General features: G+C 33.3%; 1 protein-coding gene, 1 long non-coding RNA gene and 1 other non-coding gene across 5 annotated transcripts; all 3 read left to right on the top strand.

Moving 5' to 3' along the window:
- Window positions 1-7823: 7823 nt before the first annotated feature.
- LOC112015753 (uncharacterized) lies at window positions 7824-10472 on the top strand. The gene is made up of 2 exons (XR_002883254.2): window positions 7824-8151; window positions 9816-10472. It is a non-coding gene; the product is annotated as an uncharacterized LOC112015753 (long non-coding RNA).
- A 6572-nt stretch (window positions 10473-17044) lies between these two features.
- LOC112025598 (peptidyl-prolyl cis-trans isomerase CYP19-3) lies at window positions 17045-18933 on the top strand. 3 transcript variants are annotated; one of them, XM_065773865.1, is made up of 2 exons: window positions 17045-17149; window positions 18155-18933. In XM_065773865.1, the coding sequence occupies exon 2, from the start codon at window positions 18212-18214 to the stop codon at window positions 18734-18736; it is 525 nt and encodes a 174-aa protein (XP_065629937.1). In that variant the 5' UTR covers window positions 17045-17149; window positions 18155-18211; the 3' UTR covers window positions 18737-18933. The 3 variants fall into 3 exon arrangements, with proteins under 3 accessions (XP_065629937.1, XP_065629939.1, XP_065629938.1); XM_065773867.1 differs by having other exon boundaries at window positions 17085-17164; XM_065773866.1 differs by having other exon boundaries at window positions 17099-17203.
- Window positions 18934-20967: 2034 nt separating this feature from the next.
- Window positions 20968-21039, top strand: TRNAK-UUU (transfer RNA lysine (anticodon UUU)). The gene has a single exon. It is a non-coding gene; the product is annotated as a tRNA-Lys (tRNA).
- The last annotated feature ends 1371 nt before the right edge of the window (window positions 21040-22410 follow it).

Here is a 22410-nt window from a genome sequence, read left to right as displayed (position 1 = left end):
ACCAATCTGATGTGATTTTAACCCAAATGAGGTTAAATACATGTTGTAAAATGGGGTGTCTACATCCTCCAATATCTAACTTTCTATGTTTTAGCCAGCATTTTTAACACTTTTTGAACTATATGTGCAAAAAAAAAAAAAAGTTATAGCTTTTCTCATTTAGCAACATTGAAATTAATTGAAGCAATGAAGCTCAAGTGATTGCCAACTCCTAGTAAGTCCAGTGTTCAAATCTCCTCATCCCATTATAACGATTGAATTATCAAAAAAATAAACACTAAAATTAACTGAACACTCGACGTTCCTAACAAACTTCTTAGGCTTCAATACACATACATGGGACAACCAACTATATTTATGGTACGGTCATCCTACAAAACCTCCATTTTTTAGTGGGTATGGTACCCACACAATCTTAACCACGAATTTGATGTTGTTATAAATATATAAACGTGGGTTTGCATCCTCTCTCGTCTTCTCACAAAAATCTGGTTTTGATTCATTTTCTACATGTTTTATGATTCAGTTTTACCCCGACTTCCTAGATTTATGTTAATAAATAATGATGGACTGTTTATCATATTTTTTTTAGTCAATAATTTCATAATATTTCTAATTTAAATTTATTCACAGTTTATTTTGATTGCTAATCTTTATGTTTGGTTGATTCTGACACGATTTGAATTTGAATAATTTTCCCTGTTTTCTTGATATGTGAGAATATTTCATCCTGTATTTTATTTAATGCGATATGAGTGCATTATTAATTAAATGAGTGCTCTTTTAATATAATTATTCTTTGAAAATGGCCTAATAACACTAGTGGAGGCTGCCCCGGCCATTAGGCCAAACGGAGTTTGCATGCCTATCACGTTACCATCCCATATCTTAACTTTGGACCCAATATTGTCTGGTCCATAAATTATTACATAGATAATGACTCCTAACCTTCGCCTCTTCGCCCACTCAAGCGAAGTGCGTACTCTCTACAGTTGTGTGCGCAAAACTGATATGGAATAGTTTTGAAAATCTTGCTTAACCAAGATATTTGTTTGACCCGTTATAAGAGAACCTCTCTATGTAACTTGAAATCACTTTTTGATGATCTCACTTGTATAGTCATTCTCACTTGACTGAGCTTCTCAATATAACATTTTGAACTTCTTTAATCCAGCTCTTCACCCTCAATGACTCGAAAAAAATGACAACATAAATGAATATAGGGAAATATTGCAATCACATTTGAAACTTTGACATGAAGCTTGCCAACATAAAATTAAATCTAACAATTTTTAACCTGTTTAAGATATGTTATTATCATATGATATCTCATTACATGCAGTGGCGGAGCTAAGAATTTATATTTAGGGGGGCCTAATAAGAAAAGAGGTAATTATGTACTTTATCCATAATATGTATAATAGTCTAAATAGTACTACTACAAACATATACTTTTGAGATTTTCAATAGTTAAATGATTTATAACTCAATAGTTTTTAATTTGTTAATAGACTTAGATTATCAAATTAAATTACAATCTATTAAGTATTATAATTAAAATAAAAATGTACTAATTAGTTAAAAATTGCTAAAAAAAATAGACAAATAATAGTCATTTAATTATAAAAAATATAATCAAATAAACCAATCAAGTCTTCCAAGCAATTGAGAAGTGACAAAAATTGAGAAGTGGAATGGGAAGACAAAGTAAAGGACTAGAAAGAGGAGTTTATCAGATTGCTTGGAAAATCATGTATTACTGTATCAGATTGCTTGAAAATTGTGATTTTAGTGGGGAATGAGTTAGCTTTTTTTAACATTGCTAAGTGTATGGTTTTCAACCATTCACGTGGACGGTACCCTTCTTGAAATTGAAGCAAAGACTTAAAGGCACTACAATAGCCCAGAAACTAGTTTAAACAACTTGAATTGAGAAGAAAAAGAGTTTTACCGAAAAAAAAGAGAGAGAGAGAAGGGAAATCAAACAAAGAAAGATGAAGGAGATAAACTAAGAAAAAATGGAATGCAAAAAGAGCAGAGAGGAAGGACTGAAATTGAGAAAAGAGTCAAAAGACTCATCTGTGGGCTCAAGGTGGGTTGCATATCAGTTCAGTTGTAGGTTTAGTGGTGGTGTAATTTTTTGAGTATGAAGAAGAAGAAAGCACAGAAACACAGCCATCTCTGCCATCAATGCCAAAGTAAGCAAGAGGGAATGGTTTTTTTTCTTTTCTTTTACATGAGGAATGAGCAATTGGGATAACTAGTATAGAAGTCCATATATTTCAACTTTTTTCAAAAATATTTGGGGGGGGGGGGGGGGGGGGGGGGGGGGGGGGTAGTGAAGGCTAATGTTTCGGAATTTCCCATGAGTAATTCAATGTGATCCTTCTGCAGGTGTATGTGGGGAAGGAGAAAGAAGCTGTTGCAGATATGCTTCCTTATCTGCGTTTGGGTTATGTTTCAGATCCTTCTGAAATGCAATCTGTCATTTCTTCTCAAGGTCCTATTTGCCCAGTAAGTTTGTCTTATTAAATGCATGCTTAGGATGTGAATTCAATGTTTTTCATGTGGTGGATTTGAGGTATAATGCATGTATTGTCATGTAACTTTGAGGGCCATTTGCCAGTACTGTTCCTGCCAATTTTTATTGAGCTTTTTGTGTGTGTACGTGTGTGGGGTTGAGGGGGGTAAATAAATGATTTTATAGCAAAAAAGCTATCTTGTGACTAATAAAAAGCACAAGATAGCCTAAAGAATTGCAACCTAAAAATTACAAGCAAAAGAAAGCAATTCAGTGAACTTGTTATAATACCACTGTCACTGAGACCCAGACAGTTGACCATTTACAAAGTAATCAAAGAAAATAAATATTCAGCTGTGTTTTCGGGACTCCTGCATCCTCAAAAGTGTGGTAATTCCACTCCTTCCACAAAACCCACATCAGACACTAGGGAGCTAAGTTCTACGCAGCAGAGGAACATTTACCAAACCAATTATGCCAACCAGCCAGGAGATCAAACACTTAACGTGGCATCAGCCAGCTAATGCCAAAAAGATCAAACCAATTTATATGCATTTTAAGATTGATGATTCATGTCTAGCTGTGTTTCAATGAGGCAGAAATGTCCTCTGCTTGATCCTTATCTTTTCTATGTTTTTTCATGAGTACATAGGACAATAATATGGTATTTTGTGCTTCTGAATCCTCAGTCATGTGATTATTGGTGCGCTACTATTTAGTAACTGAGAATAGATCTTCTTGTTTAATGTATTCTTATGGTGTAATTTTTTGAATGTTGTAGGTGAGCCCTTGTATGGAACGAGCNTCTTTTTTTTTTTTTTTTTTTTTTTTTTTTTTTTTTTCTTGGCGTAAATGCACTTTTAGTTCCTATATTTTGACTTTTTTTTTTCACTTTAGTCCCTACATTTTATTTTTACCACTTTTAATCCCTAAATCAATTTACACGTTCCATTTAAGTCCTTGAAGCTACCGTCCATCACTAATCTAACGGGCAAACTAATGGATGAATACAATAATAACAAAAAATTTACTGTAGCATGTCACATCAGATTATAATTTAAAATATTTATTTTTCAATTTTAACAAAAGAAAAAGTATGAGTTGCCCAGTTCTAGTTTCATCTTCAACAAGAACACCAAAGAACACAAACCCAGATTTTAAACATAAGAACACATGCCCAGATTTTCTTTCATTTTCTTGCCCTTTCTTGTCAACCAAACACAAACACAAATCAATCTCCAGCAAGAACACAAACACAAACCTAGTAGCAGATCTTTTCAAATTTTCTCAAACCACAAAACCCAGATATACAAAATCTCAACTCAAACCCAGATTTTCTCATCTTTCAATCAACAACGAAACGTCCAGCAAATAAAATTCATAAACCCAGAAAATTCATCATAAAAACACCATTAAAAAAAATCATAAATTCCAAATCCCCCATCCTCAAACCCAAGCAAAATCATTTCTCAGTTCTTTTTCATTCTTTGTTTGATTGCCAAGAAAATGAAAGAATAAAAATTTGGACAGCACCATCAAAGTCCATTCAATCTCCCTACTCTTTCGTCTCCATAGTCTCTCTAGACAAAAACACAAACACCTAAACTACAAAAAAAATCTCACAATGGAAAAACCCACAACAAGCTCAACGTGTCAATGGGTCGACTCGTCACGATCGGCAATCTCCATGGCGATTTGAAGAAGTCGAAGCAAGTGTTACGACATAAACGACTCCGGCGACTGGACCAGCGGGTCAATGACCGTGGTTCAAGTCGGCGATGTACTCGATCACGGCGACGATGAGATTAAAATACTCTATTTTCTCGAGATACTTCAATGGCAGGTGGTGAAATCTAGTGGCGAAGTCATCACCATGAACGGTAACCATGAGACCTTGAATGTGGAAAGAGACTTCCCGTACATGTTGGAATCAGGTTGTGAAGAGATAAGGGTTTGGGCGCACAACAACATGATGCGCCAAGGGCCATTGAAATCCTCCATCAACATCCAACCCAAATGGAACATGCTCGACCAAATCCCCTTCCCCCCACCTTCTGTTCTTGATCTTATGTTTCTGGTGTGTTCTTTTTTCTTTTTCTTTTTTTAATTCTTGACTCATATTTTTTCTTTTGTTAAAATTGAAAATTAAATATTTTAAATTATAATCTGATGTGGCATGCCACAGTAAATTTTTTATTATTATTTTATTCATCCGTTAGTTTGCCCATTAGAGTAGTGACGGAAGGTAGCTTCAGGACTTAAATGGAACGCGTAAATTGATTTAGGGACTAAAAGTGGTAAAAATAAAATGTATGGACTAAAATGGAAAAAAGTCAAAATGTATGGACTAAAAGTGCATTTACGCCTTTTTTTTTTTTTTTTGAAATTGAAACCTGGCATTCATTCAATAAAACTGAAAACGAAATACAACAAAGGCTAGCGCCAGCATTTTGATCTATCAATTACAAGAAGACTATGAAGCATTGAAGGCTCAGCCCCTATCCAGGTCTGAGTCGTGGCAGTGTTTCTGGCATACTGAGCAAGCTCATGTTCCTTATTCTGTTGCTCATCAGAGAGAAGAAGTTCTTCACTTATCTTCTTGGGCACCCTCTTTTCCTTAATGGCATGTTTGGATGTTTAAAAAAGGAGGGGGAGTAGAGTAGAGGGAGGGAGAGTAATGCAATTACCTTGTTTGAAAGTTTTTTAAAGAATGAGGGGGAGGGGTTTGGAGGAGTTTGGAGGGGTTTGGACTCCCTCTAACCCCCCAATTTTAATTCTCCCAAATTGGAGAGATTTGGAGGGGGAATAGAGTATATAAACTATTGACCAAGTAAATTACCTAATTTACCCTTATTATATTAACAAAATTACACAAGGGGAAGGGCTAATTATTCCCTTCCCCCTTACTAATTTTAAAAACATCCAAATAAGGTGGAGGTAAATCATTCTCCTCTACTCTCCTCCCCACTACTCCCCTTCCCTCTACTCCCCTCTACTCTCCTCCCTCTCTAAACTTCCAAACAAGCCATAACTTCCAATGCTTCTATTTCACTTCTACGTTTGGTTCCAAGCCCATTTCCTCGGCCAGTCATGTTGGTATCGCTAGATGGGACTTTTTCTCTAGCCAACCTCTTCTGTTTGACTTGGGTCTTGGGCTTACTTTCCTTATTTTGACCCATATCCAAAAAGCCCACTACGTCCTTTTCTTCAGAAATCAGGCTGGGCTGTATTGGACTCGTCACTTTAGGCTCATCTCTTCCTTTGGGTTTTTGTTGGCCCACCACTGAAATCTCATCTCATCTCTATTAACTTTTTCCTTACCTTTTGCTATCGCCGAGACAGGGGGTTTTTGCAGGTTCTCATCTTTCCACACATATTTTGTTCTCGTTGCATGGCATTGTCAAATCATGGAGTTTAAAAATATTGTTTGAAAATCCTATCATACAAAGAGATAATGAAAAGCAAAAAAAAAGAAAAAAAGAAAAAAATATTAGAAATGCTTATAAAAATAGAAAACTGCATTGACGTACTGGGATAATAACATTCTTTAACATTGGAATGATTCTGTATTAAAAATAAGGTTAAAATACAAATTGCACTTTTTAAATTTGGTTAAAAATATATTTAAATCTTTTAACTTTACTTCGAATTTTTTAAATTTTAAATTTATACAATTCATGACTTGTGTCCAATTTTGTTAAAAAATTCTCATTAAAAAAATTATTTTCACACCAAAAAAAAATCTATAGAATTAATGAAATATTTTATAGATTTTTCATGTAAGATTTATTTTTCAAAAAATCGTTTTTCATTAGTTGCATACTTAACAACAATTTTTTTAACGAAATTGTACAAAATGCCTAAATTGGATAATTTTGAAATTTAAATGACTCAATTAAAAGAAAGTAAAGTTAGAAGACTAAAATGAATTTCAATTAAACTTAGCGAGTGCAATTTGCATTTTAGTCTAAAAATAATATGCATGTATGTATAATATCTTTATGATGTAACAAGAATTTAGTCCCACCTATATATGTTTGCATAAGCGTAAATAAACTAACAAGTTACACTCTTCCGTAAAACTATAACTTTACTAAAAATATATGCCCTCTTTAATTCAAGTATACACAAAAATTTATTGGAGTACCATATTTTCATATTTTGGAACTAAATTTTTTTCAAGTTTATTTTTTATTTTAAAAAATAAAGGTTCCATGGTAAGCGGAAGAATTCCTATTCTAAGTAAACCTTTTTTTTTTCTTTTTGGCATAACATTTCTTTTAAAGAAGAAGTATATTCCTTAATTTAAAAAATCCCTAAATAAAATTAAAGAGTAATGCTATGTATAAAAATAAATTGTATGAAAAAGTTTTAATAAAATGCCTTGGTGGCAAGCATACACGGGTATAAAAGAAAATGTTAATGTAACTAACAATTTTAGTGCATAAATCTTATAAACCAATATAAAAATAAATATAGTTGGTGTCACATCAGAAACAATGGTTGACAAAATTCTTATTGGAGACTGCTCTTGCGCTCAATGAGATGAGATTAATAAATATAGTTGTTGTTGTTTTGGATTCATGGAAACATACGGTGTTTTTTTTTTTTTTTTTTTTGCTCTTACAAAGAGCAATATAATATATATAAATTATAGAAAAGGTTTTACAAGCATATTTAAGAATCTTCGTCATATTTTCACCATTTTAGATAACTAGGATCGACAATGTAGTATTTATGGCGGAAGTGATTTCATTTCTCTCTTTTTTGTCACAACTTGATGATATATGCACATGTAATTGGTGAATTATAATTTTCACATAAATCTGCTACATTTTTTTCATAATTCAAATTGCACATGTCATGATTATCATAGGTCTTGTGGCACAAAAGTCTTGTCCTTAAACTTTTTTATATTAGAGTACTAGCAATAGTAAAACTAATAATTACATTGCTATTTTAGTTTCATCAAAATAAAAAGTACTCTACAATAATGAAGTAAATGTAGGTAAGAGTTACAGGCCCTGTTTGGGTTGTCATTTCAAACAACATTTTTAGTTTTAAACAGCATTTCACACATTTCAATACATTTTTTCACCCACGTATTTCAAAAAACTATAAACAACAATTTCCAAACTACTCTACCTAACAAATAAACAGTCTGCAGCCACTTTGCATAAGGTAGCTTGAAGCTAAAAAAAAAAAAAAAAAAAAAAAACAATTTTTTATTCCCACTAACATTAAAATAATATTTCTTCTCTTTCTTTATTTAATTCTTTTTCTATTTCTTTTCTTTCTTCCGTTTATCACACAAAGACAAAGCTCCAGCTCTCCAGCTTTCTATTTCTATTTCTATTTCTTTTCTTCTTCTCTTCTTCTCAAGCTCTCAGCTCTCACAGACAGCGCTCAAACTCTCATCCTCCACAAAGGCTTTAGCTTCACCGATTCCCATCATCCTCATCCACAAACTCTCACTGATTCATCAGTCTCCTCACCGCCGCCACCGAAGCTCACGCACCATCGCTGACCCGATTCATCATCCTCCTCACCCACTTCGAAGCCCAGCTCATCTCTGCCGAAGCCGCCGCTGCCTTCCTCAGCCCATTGCTTTGGTTTTCTGCCGATCTCAGGTATCACTCTATTCTTTCTCTCTTCTTTTTTATTTTTTATTTTTTTATAATGATTTTTGCGATATGATTTGTGGTTAAGACTTACGAGTTAAGATATGTGGTTTGTGGTATCTGAGGTTTTGAGTAGTGATTTGGGTATTTTTAAATTCGTGATTAAAATGGTGTGGTTTGTTTGTCCACTCTGTGATGGGATCCTTGTGATTTGGTTGTGTTCTCTTCGTTTATGCAGTTTGTGAGGCTTTAAGTCACTTAATTGCATGTGAATCAAAATGGGTATGTTGGGGGAAATTCGGTGTTTGAACTTTTTTGGCTGGGGTTTTATCAAAATGTTTAGTTAGTTTAAACATTTTGGTTGGCTGCTGAGAAAATGCTGGTAAAGGGGAAATTTTAGGCACTCAGTTTAAAGTTTTATGGTTATATACTCAATTTTAAGGAATGTCTTTTGATTGCAAGGGGTCAGGGTAGTTGAGAAGGGTCAGGATTAATGCAAGCAAGTGTATGACTTAAAGTAACGTTTTAAAGTAAACAAATCTCAATGAAACTCTTCCCCTAACATTATCATATGTTGCTGTAATTAAGTTAGCCCCTCTTTGGACCAAACTTTCTCTTATTCAATATCATGAAATTCCATAGTTCTTGCATATGTATAGGAAAACTGAGAGTGTGAGGGCTTTACAACTATCAGGAGTTTTGAGTTGTTTTAAAATTTTCATTTGTAGGAAGCCTGAAGGTCTGCTATAAGAATTTATGCCAAAATTGACCATACCTCATGATAGTGTTTGTTTGCATACTTATTTTCTTAGTCATCTATGAAATTTCAATTTCACATGGTATAATAAGTTAGCAATTGAATTAAGGATAGGGTTTCTCGTCACTCCAATTGTATTTCAAATGAATAGGTGTCAGTTCATGGACAAGATCTTATTTCAAAAAATCTGAGGTGTAAAACGCATCACTCATTTAAACACATATTGGTCAAGATCTTAGTTCATGGTTGATGACAGCTACATGAATGCCATTCTCCTTCTCTCTTGGTTTGTTATTGTTCTCTTTGTTTCTTTTCAAATTCTGTAACTTTCTCTTTTACAATCTCAGCGAATATGGAATGATGGTGCTTTATGCACCATGTATCTGAACAATTGATCATGAACTGGTTTCTGTCCAGTTCAAATACAAATGGAGATGAGCCTCATTTAGACTGATTTAAACCATTACAAGTTCCTAGAGTTAATCTCTATTAGAGGCTGAATCAGATAAGGATATTTATTGTAGTGATAAGCTTCTGGTCAGCAAGGTGTTGCAAAAATGAAGTTACTAAATGGCTGAGGAAAAGTTGTTTAGGATAGGATAGTATAGTTTTCTTCTAATTAGTTCAAGGTACTATGTTGCATGAAACCTACATAAATAGTTGGTCTTTTAACCAGCCAATGTAGCGGATGTGCAATGAATCTATTTTAAGTGGGAGTTTGTCAAGTTCAAATTTGCTGCAGCTTTATTTTTGAACTAAGTCCTAGATGTTTTATAGAGTCCTTACCAAATGCTCAACTTCTCTGCTATCCTAAACTGATTGGATTTACTCATAACCTTTTTGCTATTTTAATTTGTCTAATATTTTTGTCGCATATTCATGTCAATGATATGTTAATTGCCATTTCTCTCTACAGGGCATAGAGCTCAGTAACCCGCAGGCTCTGCCCACCAGCTTGGCAGTGGAATTCAAAGCACCTACTTCTCTGAGACTGGAACATTTTCAAAGATCAAGCGGACCTGAAGCGTTTTATGCCGCTTTCCTCTCTTCAGTCTGTGTACATTGAATGATGCTAGTTTGAGGAATATGATAAAAGGAAACTCTTGTCATAAGATTTTTCCCTTGGCATCAGGTGGCAAATCAACCTGAACGACAAGTAACTTCAATATTCAAAATTAGCTAGTGTTTAACCCAAAATGTAAACATATTGAGAGATTTCTTTTCCCAGAATGATTGAAATTACATGAAAAATAGTGCTGAAGCACATCTTTTTTCTTTGTTGGCTGAAATGACTTTTCCTATTGAGATTAGGTTTGAACTTATTGGGGAAAGGATAGGAAAATGATACGTTTAAAAGATTACAAACAGATCTCACTAATCCTGCCTTAGTGAGTATCTTTTTAAGAATTAAATTTGTACATTATGGCAATTGCAAGGCAAGTTGTAGGAACTTCTTTTTTTATATGTTGAGAAGCATGAGTCATAGGAACTTGTGAGAGTGTGTGAGTTTTATTGTAATTTGGTTTGAGTTATGTATGTGAGTAATCTATGGATTACGTTGTTTCAGCTATAATATGTGTTCTATTTTATGTGATTTCTTATAAAATTCTTCCATTTTATAGTTCACATTGTTCCAAAATTGCTTTTGGACAATTGAGGTGATTGTTTTAGTCAAAGATAAATTTATATATATATATATATATNATATATAAATTATAGTAAAGGTTTTTTATAAATGATGTTGAGACATGTATACTTGGGTGTATAATAACGGAAAATATTAAAGTTACTATCAAGTATTAACTTAACTACAAAATTCTTTAAAATGGATTTAATAATAAATTTCATTGATACAAATAACCAACAATAATAAATAAATTTCAGAATAACTTTTTTTGTATGTTTAAAGCTAATATAATAGTTTGCACAACTTATTTAGTAAAGTTTATAGTAGTTTTTTGAAGGGGAAATATTCATTCATTCAAATTGATAAAGAGTCACGATACAAGGCTTCTAAATCTGGTGTGGGAGAATCCTCCATCCAATATAGATCCTCATCTAATGTATTCCTAGCATATTGAGCTAACACATGTGCCACCTTATTTACTCCTCTTCTAACACAGCAAAATCTAGCCCACTGGAGCCCCCAAACCAAATGCCTAATATCATTAACAACATTCCCAAACAGCAAAGAATTTTCCAAAGGAGAAGAAATGGCTTGGATTACGTAACTATTATCTCCCTCAATTATCAACCTTGAGAACCCAACATCCACAGCAAATTCAACAGCTCTTCGACATGCTAGCAATTCAACCTTATCACTCGCATTCACCTTCGTCCAAATTTGGTTTAAAAAAAAAATAATGTTGTTATACTAGACGATAATAGGCTATCATGACGATTGGGAAATATTTTTTAGTCAAAAGATAAATTTATATATATATATATATATATATAATTTGGGGTTAAAACAAAATATTATTGTTAAACTAGGTGATTATTTGCTATTATGATGATTGAGAAATTGTTTTAGTAAAAAAGTAAATGTATAAGTATAGTTTGGGGTTAAAAAATCACTTGTTAACATTAGACGATTATTCGCTATCATGTGGCGGCGGCAGTGGAAGAGTCGGTGGCAGCGGTAGTGGCAGCAGTAGCGATGGTTGTTATTGTTGTTTATTGTAGTAGATATATTATTTTATTGTAGTTGATATATTATTTTATTGTGATGTTTACATTATTTTATTATGTTGAAAACTAAAATAGATCAATTGCTGCAGAATATTTTGTAAAGTGAGTATGTAAAATAGATAAAGTAACTTTTTATAGTGCCAAATAACTAAATTTTTATTTTTAGCTCCACCGTCATGGCTGCTCTTATAAACCTAAGCCATCACATCACTTCAAAAAATATGATTAATTAGTCCCCATGGAAGATGGCAACGTCAATTAAATAAAAACTTGACGAAGCAGTAAACTCCTAAGATCCCAACAAGCCGAAATACTCGACAAAAACTCATATACGCTACTAAGACCAAATCCTTCGCAAGCAATTAAAACTAATGAGCCCACTTAAGAAACTTGACCCATTTCACTCGGAAATTTCAATTTTAGTTTGAAAGATTCAGTTATAATGCACTGTGACAATTTCAAATTAATCTAAAATATCTAATAATAAAATTTATATTGCAGAATATCTCATTATTGACCTGCTCATTGGAGATTGTTGAACTTGAATCCCATATTGGAGAATTAACATCTCCAATATGGACTTGTACTAGTTCTCCCCAAAGCCCTTTGTCTTCATGTTGATGGTAGGAAATTTCATGTCTAAAGGCCAGTTTACCTTTTGTCTTTGTGTTGATTGTAGGAACCTATATGGTTGAAGCAGCTCTACTAGAAAACTAAAGGCCACTTTGTGTAAAGGCTACCACTTTTAAAGAACATGAAAAGCTCAATTGATTATAGGTAATTAAAACAAATGTTATTAATTTCATTTCGGAATTGTTTCGGTTTGTCCAATGGAACAGAATATTTTGATATTGGTCTATTTTAGGGTTCCGTGTTTTGAGATTCTTAAAAAAAATAAAAAAAATATATAATTTTTTTCGTACTTATTATTATAATAAATTAATGCCCTCACATTGTGTGATAAATAAAACTCCACGCCTACACTGTATCCAATGTACCTCAATAGGCAAGTAAATACTAATAAGCAATAACCCATCACACCATTAAAAATTCAAATAAAATAATAATTTTCATATTCACTAAAAGACAAATATATCTTGGAAGTAGGAGCATTCAAAACTTTACCAAATTAGATTTAAGAAATAACAAGTCTCAAGTTCTTAGAGTATTCTCATCAAATGTGCTAAAAATATTAAATGTTATTTTTTAGCATTTTTAACACCTCAAATCATAAAAACACACCTACAACATAAATGTTAGATGCTAAAATTTTTAGCATTGAGCTACAGTGAGCTATTATCAATAACAGCTCACTATAGCTGGATTGTTAAAAAAAAAAAATTGTTTTTTATTCAATCCAATGTCTCTTTTTCTCATTTTTGTCTTCTCTTTCCTCTCTCACTTCTCTCTTCTCTCTCCCGTGGTTCGGCTATTGTGGTCCACCGATGGTTGTGGTCTCGGCGATTGTGAGCCACCGATGGTTGTGGTCTCAGCAATTGTGGGCCGCCTATGGTTGTGGTTCGGTGATTGTGAGCCATCATGGGTTGTGGGTTTGATGACTGTGGTTTTGATTTTGGGTTGTGGGTCATGGTATGATGGTCTGATGGTCGTGGGTGGTGGTGGCGATGGTCGGCGATTGTGGTTCAATGGGCATGGGTCATGGGTCCAATGGTCATGGTTTTGGTTCCTGTGGGTCGTGGGTTCGACAGTCCGATGGTCGTGGATCTAGCTGGTGGTGGTGATGGTGGAGGTTTCTTCTTCTTCTTTTTTTTTTTTTTTTTTTTTTTTCTCTTCGAATGTTCTTCGTATTCGAAGTTGAAGTTCTTGAAGTTCTTGGAGGCTTTAGAGCTTGGTTCCGGCAGAGCTTCTGGACTTCTGAATCTTCTCTGATGCTGCTTGTGCTTCAAATGGCTCTTGGTGTCCTCCTAATGGCTTAGGAAGGCTTCTATTTATAGGAGTTTTGGGGTAGGTAAACGACACGTGGCGGAGTCTAATTGGTGACACATGGCAGAGCTTGATTGGTCCGCTTATGTCATCGCCTGCACATGCTAGAATGATTGTGTCATCGCTTACACGTGCGAGGTTGCTTGTGTCATCGCTTACACGAGCTGATGCATGATTGGTTCCTGTATGACACTTGGCGAATTTCTGTTGGCTTCTGAATAGCAATAGTAAAACCTAGCAGTAGCATGTGGCGCTTTATAATTGGCTGCATTTTGTGGACTTGGTAGTGTGATGTGTCAGCTTGTGATAGGTCGGAAATTTTCCTTCTCTACAGAAGTGTTAAAAAAAATAGAAGTTTTGATGTAAGGTATATTGTAAAGTGGTGTGTTATATGTTATAAAGTTGGTTTTTTAGACACTAAATGCTAAAATTTTTAAGATCTTTGATGGGAATGGTCTTAGCATTCGTCTTAGCAAAGAAAAAAGTCTCAAGCTCTTACTCTAAAGGTTTGACGAAACGTGAAGACAAGCAAGTGAAAAAATGTAGTGCAGAAAGAAAATAAAGCCAAAAATGAAAAGGGAAAAGAAAAGATCGAGTATGCAGATGAAGGTTGGACACTGTTATTGTTGTTAATTTCCTTCTCTCTTCTTAATTTCTTTTTGGGTTGTGATTATTTTCTTCTAAATTTAAAGCTTTAGAACTTGTAAAAATAGAAGCTTTACATGTGTGAACGGATTTGTGAACATCTGATTTGAAATGTAAAATAACATAGTTGCAGGATAGATTTTTTTTTAGGGCAAAACTAGTACTGGCCGAAATTCCCATTCCACCCAAAATTGGCCAGAATTGACCGAAACAGCCAAAACACCTTGAAACAGGCCGGAATTTGACCCGAGATGGAAGGGGTGGTAGTACCATTCTGGATTGCACACCGGCACGAGAAATTCCGGCCGTTTCGACTGGAATGGAACGGAATTAATAACAATGATTAAAACTTAGGTAAATTACAATTACCTCACAAACTAACACATATTTCCATCTGAAAAAAAAAAAGGATCATGGATTGACACTCCCCCATAAGGTTTGTAAAAATACACAAATTAAGTTTCCAATAACAAAATATTCCATTTCAGAAAAAGATTTCTACAATTTATACATACCTTAAGGGGAATGTCATTCATCTATAAACTAAAAAAAAAAATTGAACATTTTGCCAGTAACTACAATTTTTTTTTTTTTTTTTTTGAAATCCCAGTAACTTCAAAGTTTAAAATGACATGGTCTTAATTTTTGCATTTAACAAGCCTCATGAGGAGGAGTGCCATTCTCTCTCTCTCTCTCTCTCTCTCTCTCTCTAAAAGCTTTTGGTCCCTTAAGTTTTGAATAAGCATAATATAATTGATACTCAAGTTAAAAAAAAAAAAAAAAAAAGCACTATTAGTATTTTTGTTAACTTCCATTATTTTTTTGCCAATGTATCTAAGAGAGAATTGATGTGACAGTTTTTTAATGATATGGCAAATTCTATAATTGAGCCACATCAGTTTTTAAAATTTGAATTGCCGCATTAGATTTAGTTTTTTAATCATTTTAGTTTTACAAAACTAAACACCAATAAGAATTTAAAAAGAAAAAAAAAAGACTCAAACAACTATATGTTTATAAATGAATAAAAACCCCAATCTATTTTTAAATTCTTATTGGTGTTTAGTTTTTAATACTAAAATGAATTAATAAATCTAAATCTAATCTGGCAGTTCAATTTTTTTTAAAAACTAATGTGATACCATACAACTATTGCATTTACCATGTCATCAAAAAAATGCTGCATCAATGCTTTGTTAGACACAAAGGTAAAAAAAGAAAACTAACATAAGTTAATTGATTGACTAATAACACTCATTTTTTAAATTTTATTAACCAATTGCGTTCATTCAAAACTTGAGGGACCAAAAATGCTTAGTATTTTCTCAACAAAAGATATATATATATATATATATATACACACACACACAAGTTATGTCACATAATTGGTGAAAAATTGAAGCACTTTTAAATCATCAAAAGAAGAAGCAATTTTTTTTTTTTTTGGGGAAAGTACATAAAAGGGCTTACTTACTAATCTAACAGTCCAAATGTCATTTGTACCATTATGTTGTGAGATTGCCATTTTACTCTTGGTTTTAGATTAAATGGAGATTATAGAATGAGGTGTCTATAATTAGGGGTGTCCAAGTCTAACCCGCAATCGATCCACCCGCCGAAACCACCTAGCTCGAACCAAAAACCGTTTGATTCGACGTCGGCAACAATCTGCAGCAGATCTCCATGTCCAGGAACTGAAACCAACAAGTCGGTTAGAGGGTCTTCGCGTGAAAAACCGAGTCCAACCAATTCAACTGACCTCCCTCTCTCTCTCAGACACAGATTTGTTGAGATTCGCCCAAATCTCAACGAGATCTAGCAAGATCTCCACTACTGATGTTGAGATCTAGCCAAATCTCCGGGCATGTTTGGTACACTGTAATGATTATTACATGAAAATAAGAATAAGTATTACAAAAAATACATTAAGTTAGAATATAATAAGTATTACTATTCGTTAGTTCGGTGACCATTTAGGAATAGAATCCTGAATATGCATCAACAATTTAGTAGAGTATAAAAAGAATGTGTAATTAAATCATTTTTAAGTCAAATGTCCTAAAATACACTTATTTTAGGGTGTTCAAAATAAAATTGATAATTAACAAGGAAAATTTATTTTATTTCATTTTGAAAATGTGGCAACTAATGACTTTTTAGAAAATTTTTTTAAGTTATTACATAAGGTGAAGGAATAAATATTCAGTACTTTTGATAAGGAATAGTTATTCCTCATTTTGAAGAATAACTATTCATAAGTAATAACTATTTATTGTAATAAAAACATAACTAAACAATCAAATAGTTATGCTATAGAAATATCTATTACATTACAGTGTTTATAACAGTCTACCAAACGTGCCCTCCATCATCGTTTAAGGCTGCTACTCTTCATCAATTTCAACCAAAACCGATCGTTGCCCACTCGAACCGAAACCAACTTGACTTGTGGTTTCCGATAGTCGATAGCGGGTCAATTGCTCTGTCACCCGAAGTCGTCGAGTCGGTTTTGAGTTGGGCACAAACCCGACCCAAGCCGACTCGTGAATAGCCTTGGTCTATATGTTATAATTTTTATTTTTCTTATTATATAACCAATTTAATTAGTATCCTTTACATGAATTATGTATTTGACTCTATTTTAATTGACAAAAATCTTCGTAGGGGTTATTTGTCATATAATTTGAAATCTCAACAGGTGGAATATCGTTTACATAAACAAAATATATACTTTTCCAAACCTCAAGGCTCCAGGGAGGTTATTGTAATTTAAGTAAATAACAAACAGTTGGGGTAAAAAAAAAAAGGAAAACAAAATAAATATGCCAAAGAAAAGGGTCAATTTTGTTAAAAAAAAAACCAGAGACTAAAACCCTAACCCCTTCGAGGTTGTGCCTATATAAACACAAACTAAAGCAGAATCACGGTGCTTCGCTCACAGCCTCTCCAACGCCAATCTTAAACCTACGGGTACTTAGACACTCTGTACAACCTCTCCATCTCTTTCTGTTCTGCTTCATATCTGTAATCTCTCGCAATCAATGCATTTTTATTTTTTGTTATTTTGTTTCACACAAAGATAGCACATATCGAAGGCTTGCGGGTGGTTTTATCAAAGCCCGTTGAGCTCAAAACTTGTGCAAGATCATGAATCATCTTCTATATCCTCATGATTTAATTTCTCATGTTTGCCTGAGGATTATTTTTGTTATAGATTGATGAAACATTTATAAAACCCATTTCCCCTTTTGGGGTTTTGGATTTTGCAACTCGTTTTCTGTCACTTACCCATTTGCACCTTCTACAATTTGTGGGTGTTTTTTTCTTCAAAGAAGAAAATTAAAGAAACAATTTTGCCAATGACCCATTTGCCCATTTTATGTTTTTGATTGATTTGTGTTGAAATAAGGACAATACATGGTGATATGGTAACAATGGTTAATACCTTTTGTTCCTAGTGTTGAGTCTTGACTGTTAATTATGTACCTGTTGAGTGACTGTTAAAATGATGGGTCTTTTGTTTGTTCTGGGTTGATGTTTTACTGGCTTGGTTGTTGGATAATGTTTGTGTAGTGTGTTTGTCTTTATTGACTTTACAATGTTGAAATATATGGGTCAAAGTAATAAGTAACAATATTGATATGGAACTTTCTTGTCTGTTCTTGAAGGATATGGATTGAGAGAAAGGAATCTGAACTTACAATAGTGTTTGTATTAGATTATTAGGAGTAGCTAATTTGGACTTTTGAAAAGCTTGGATTAAGATTAATCAGTTTACAGATTATATAGAGTTTTAACTTATCTGTTATATAAAATCTGTCTCTTGAATGTGTGATAATCTATGATGCAGATATGTAAAACAGAAACATTGGTAGAATTTATGTTTGAATTCGTAGGTATTGGTTGTGCTTTTTGTAGAATATGTAACATCATTTTAAAGAAATGAGAGTGCTCACATATTTCTAATTTGAACAGAAACCTGTTGTCCGAAATTGGAGTACTGTTTATAAGGATTTTAATTGGGAAAACAAGATGTCAAATCCAAAGGTTTTCTTTGACATTCTGATTGGAAAGATGAAAGCTGGACGAGTTGTAATGGAGCTATTTGCTGATGTTACACCTAAAACTGCTGAAAATTTCCGTGCACTTTGCACAGGGGAGAAGGGGATTGGGAGATCTGGGAAGCCATTACATTACAAGGGCTCGGGATTTCACCGCATAATCCCAAACTTCATGTGTCAGGGAGGGGATTTCACAAAGGGAAATGGGACTGGAGGAGAGTCCATTTATGGCCTGAAATTTGAGGATGAGAACTTCAAGTTGAAACATACAGGGCCAGGAATTTTATCAATGGCTAATGCTGGACCGAACACCAATGGCTCTCAGTTCTTTATCTGCACTGAGAAGACCCAATGGCTTGATGGGAAGCATGTTGTGTTTGGTAAAGTTGTGGATGGCTACAGTGTGGTTAAGGAAATGGAGAAGGTGGGATCGGACGGTGGGACTACTAGGGAGCGGGTTGTAATTGAAGATTGTGGTCAGATTACAGAGAATTGATCATGGTTTACTTGTCTCTCATTGTTATTTAGGTTGTGTATGTTCAATATTAATTACTTCAGGGTAGAGAAGTTGCACGGTTGATATATTCGGAAGCCTAGTAGTTTTAGAAGAGAATTGAATGCTTTTGTAAAGAGATATCAAACTTGTGCTAACTGCAATAAGAAGTACGGATCTGTTTTGGATCAATTTGTGAATGAGCTTCTGAAGTGTATAGTATTGTGGATTTGTATTTGTGTTCTCAATGCTTATTGTTATCTTGATTATCAATCAAATCAGAAATTTAAAGACACTATAAAATTTTGTACATTTGTATTTGTGTTCTCAATAATTGTTATCTTAATTACCAATCAAATCAGAAATTTAATCCCCCCTCCCTAAAAAGCAAAATAAAAATATTACTACGTTCAAGTTTATTTTTGTGCAATCCAAGTTTACTTGAGGTGAATTTGCAGGGGTTTGGGATGGTTTTTGTGGTACTGTTTTCTCCTTTAGCTTTTAGTTCTGTTCTCTGTAGTTTATTAACTAGAAAGAAAAACTGTTTTGTAGCCGGATCTTCCCTGATTTACAATGATACAATATACTGGACATGATTTTGTACTTTGCTACTTCAGAAAAAGAAATGAACTTGCTAGAAGGCAAGTTATGTGATTCATGTCCGTAGTATTCGTGTTTCACCATCATGTGTCATGTGATATTTCTCTAGTCTCAAATGAACATGGAGTCCATCAAACATTCAAATGAGATGATGGAGTCATGTTGTACACATAAAGAGCTCAACTATTTTTATTTTTAAGAAAATATAAAGTAATAGATTCTTTTTTTATTTTATTAAAAACACATACAATGGAATGGAGATGGAATGGGGTGAATAATGGAATCTTTAATTTCCCCTAATTTAACTATTAGGCACTATTAGTCTAAGAAGATATACAACCAAAAGATAAAATTATGAACACAAAATTTGACATATATTAGAAGAGTAATGCTACAACCACAAACTATTTTACAATATTTTTACAAAATATTAATGTGACCAATCTCTTATTGATTTTCACCTAGGCTTACCATTAATATCACTTTTTCATTTATCAATAATCACTTACCATATCAGCAGTTTGTAAATTTTTTTGTAAAATAGTTTGTATCTCTAGCATTATTCATATTAAAAAGAGCAAAACTTAGGTACAGTACTTAAATGTTGTTCCTTAGGTTCCCCTTTAAGATTTTGTCATGTGAATTTTTTCTCATAAGATGAAAGTATATTTTTTAGTTAAGTAGTCACATGTCTAAATTTTAAGAGAGAAACCTAAAAAATAACATTTAAAGTACAGTATCTAAGTTTTATTCTATTAAAAAGGGCAAGACTTAGATATAATACTTAAGTGTTGTTCCTTAGGTTCCCCTCTTAAGATTCTGTCATATGATTTTTTTCTCATGAAATAGAAGTGTATTTTTTAGTTAAGTAACCACATGGCTAAATCTTAATAGGGGAACTTAAGGAACAGCACCTAAGGTACTACATTTAAGTTTTATATTTTCTAATAGAAATAATTTATTTAGTCAAAAAAAATCTAAAAAAAGTAAAAAATTATGAAATGAAATAATTTAAATTATTTTGAAATTTTTTAAATTTTCTTCCATTTAACTCTTGGTGATAACTCTTTATCATCAGATTAAGACATTAATCTGTTTTTGATCTAAGTGGGGATTGAGCCTTAGATTTCTTATTCAACCATCAAAGACTTTATCAGTTGAGCTAATTGAAATCCACAATTTTCTTCCGAATAAATCTACATTGTGGAAATAATACTAAATAAATCATGAAATAAATTGTATACATTGATTTCTTTTCTAAATATTGCATTTTTTTTTTTACTGAAAAAGGTAGATTTTATTTTTGTTGAAAAGACCAAAATTTCAAAATATTAATGAAACTTAAAAGTTTAAAATTGGACAAATAATGATTGAAGCACATGAAAAAAACTTGTAGTTTTTTAAGAATCCGTCCGGGTTGAGCAAGTCACAAAAAAACCCACAGTAGTTGTTGGATTATATAAATAAATTTATAATTTAAGAAAAAAAAAACTCGGACTAATAATTGGACCTACTTGGATTTATATTAACTATGCTTGCAGTTACTATTCATATAAGCCAAGAAGTGCTGGAGCTTATTTTGATCGCTTCTTAATCAAATGTTATATTAAAAGAAGAAAAGACAAAACAAGAAAGCCGTCTTAGCTCAGTGGTAGAGCGCGTGGCTTTTAACCACGTGGTCGTGGGTTCGATCCCCACAGACGGCGTAAACCTTTGTACTTGTATATTTTTTACAAGGAATCATTGTTGCTTAATGGATATTACAGCCTGTCTTAGAAACCAGAACCTTGGAAATTAGAGATAGAGCATTTCATTGTTAGATGGTGGAAATTTTCTTTTGCTTGCTTGGCTGTCAAGAACAGATTGGAAACTAAAATGGCGGTGGAAACAAGTGCTAGGCTGCTAGGTGCTTCTTAGATAGACAAATTGGCAGAACGAGAGATCATATATTCTTTTAACACTCTGTAACTAAATGGCTGTGGAAACAGGTGCTAGCTAGGTCCTTCTTTGATAGACAAACTGAAAGGTATGCATTATGTAGACATTATGTGAATGGTCCCTATTGATTAGGGAAAGTAATTTGAAACGGTTGTTGCATGGTTGATTAATGACTGGTTTTGAAGATAGTTGTCTTTAAAACCAGAGCCATGGAAGAAAACAGACGTATATGTCAAGGATATCATCATTGCAGCCAGAACAACATCAATTAGAGTGCTTGAACTGTCTCACTCTCGCCTGTAAACCAGTTGAAGAGTCCTGAACCTTTGCCATCTCTAGCTTCATGCTTTTCATCCCTCTTTGCAAGATCCAGTTCGAGGGAGAGAACAATTTTAAAATAAGAAAATAAAAAAAAATAAAAAAAATAAAAAATAAAATATAATATATATATATATATATAGGTAATAAGAGTAGTGTCATTGCTAAAAAAAATATAAGAGATCAAAAGGCTATTCTAAGAGAAACAAGAAACTTTGTGCTGGATGAACAATCAGGAACCCCAACATCGAGACCAATCAGACAGAGTTCACTGAAACAAATCTTAATTGATCCCCAATGATTTTTCAGATCCTCAAGTAAATGATGATTCTACTCCATCCAAACAATCCACATCAAACAATTAGGAACCAAATTCCAAATATCTAATCTATACTTCCCAAGCTAATATCTCCAACAAAATAGTAAACTCACAATAGAGCCTAGCATGACCCATTGAACTTCAAAAATCTGAAACATATTCACCCACAAAGCATGAGCTACATCACAATTAAGAAGAAGGTGGTCCATCGATTCCCCTGTAAAGCGGCACATACAACATCGATTTACTACAACCAAACCCCTTCTCATGAGGTTATCCAAAGTAAGAAGCTGACATAAAGCTACTATCCACACAAAGAAAGCAACCCTTTTAGGAACCTTTATGTTCTGAAGACCCTTCCATGGAAAGATGGATTCAGGAGCACCCTGAATTTCGTGGTAAAAAAATTGAAAATCAAACGTACCACTTCCCTTAAGGCACCATGATCAGAGAACATGAAGCTTACCATGATCCATTTTGTTAAAGAACGTAGAATATCATT

This window comes from Quercus suber, unplaced genomic scaffold, assembly GCF_002906115.3.
Source record: "Quercus suber isolate HL8 unplaced genomic scaffold, Cork oak 2.0 scaffold_82, whole genome shotgun sequence".
NCBI lineage: Eukaryota > Viridiplantae > Streptophyta > Magnoliopsida > Fagales > Fagaceae > Quercus > Quercus suber.
This window is presented reverse-complemented; position numbering and strand designations above follow the sequence as displayed.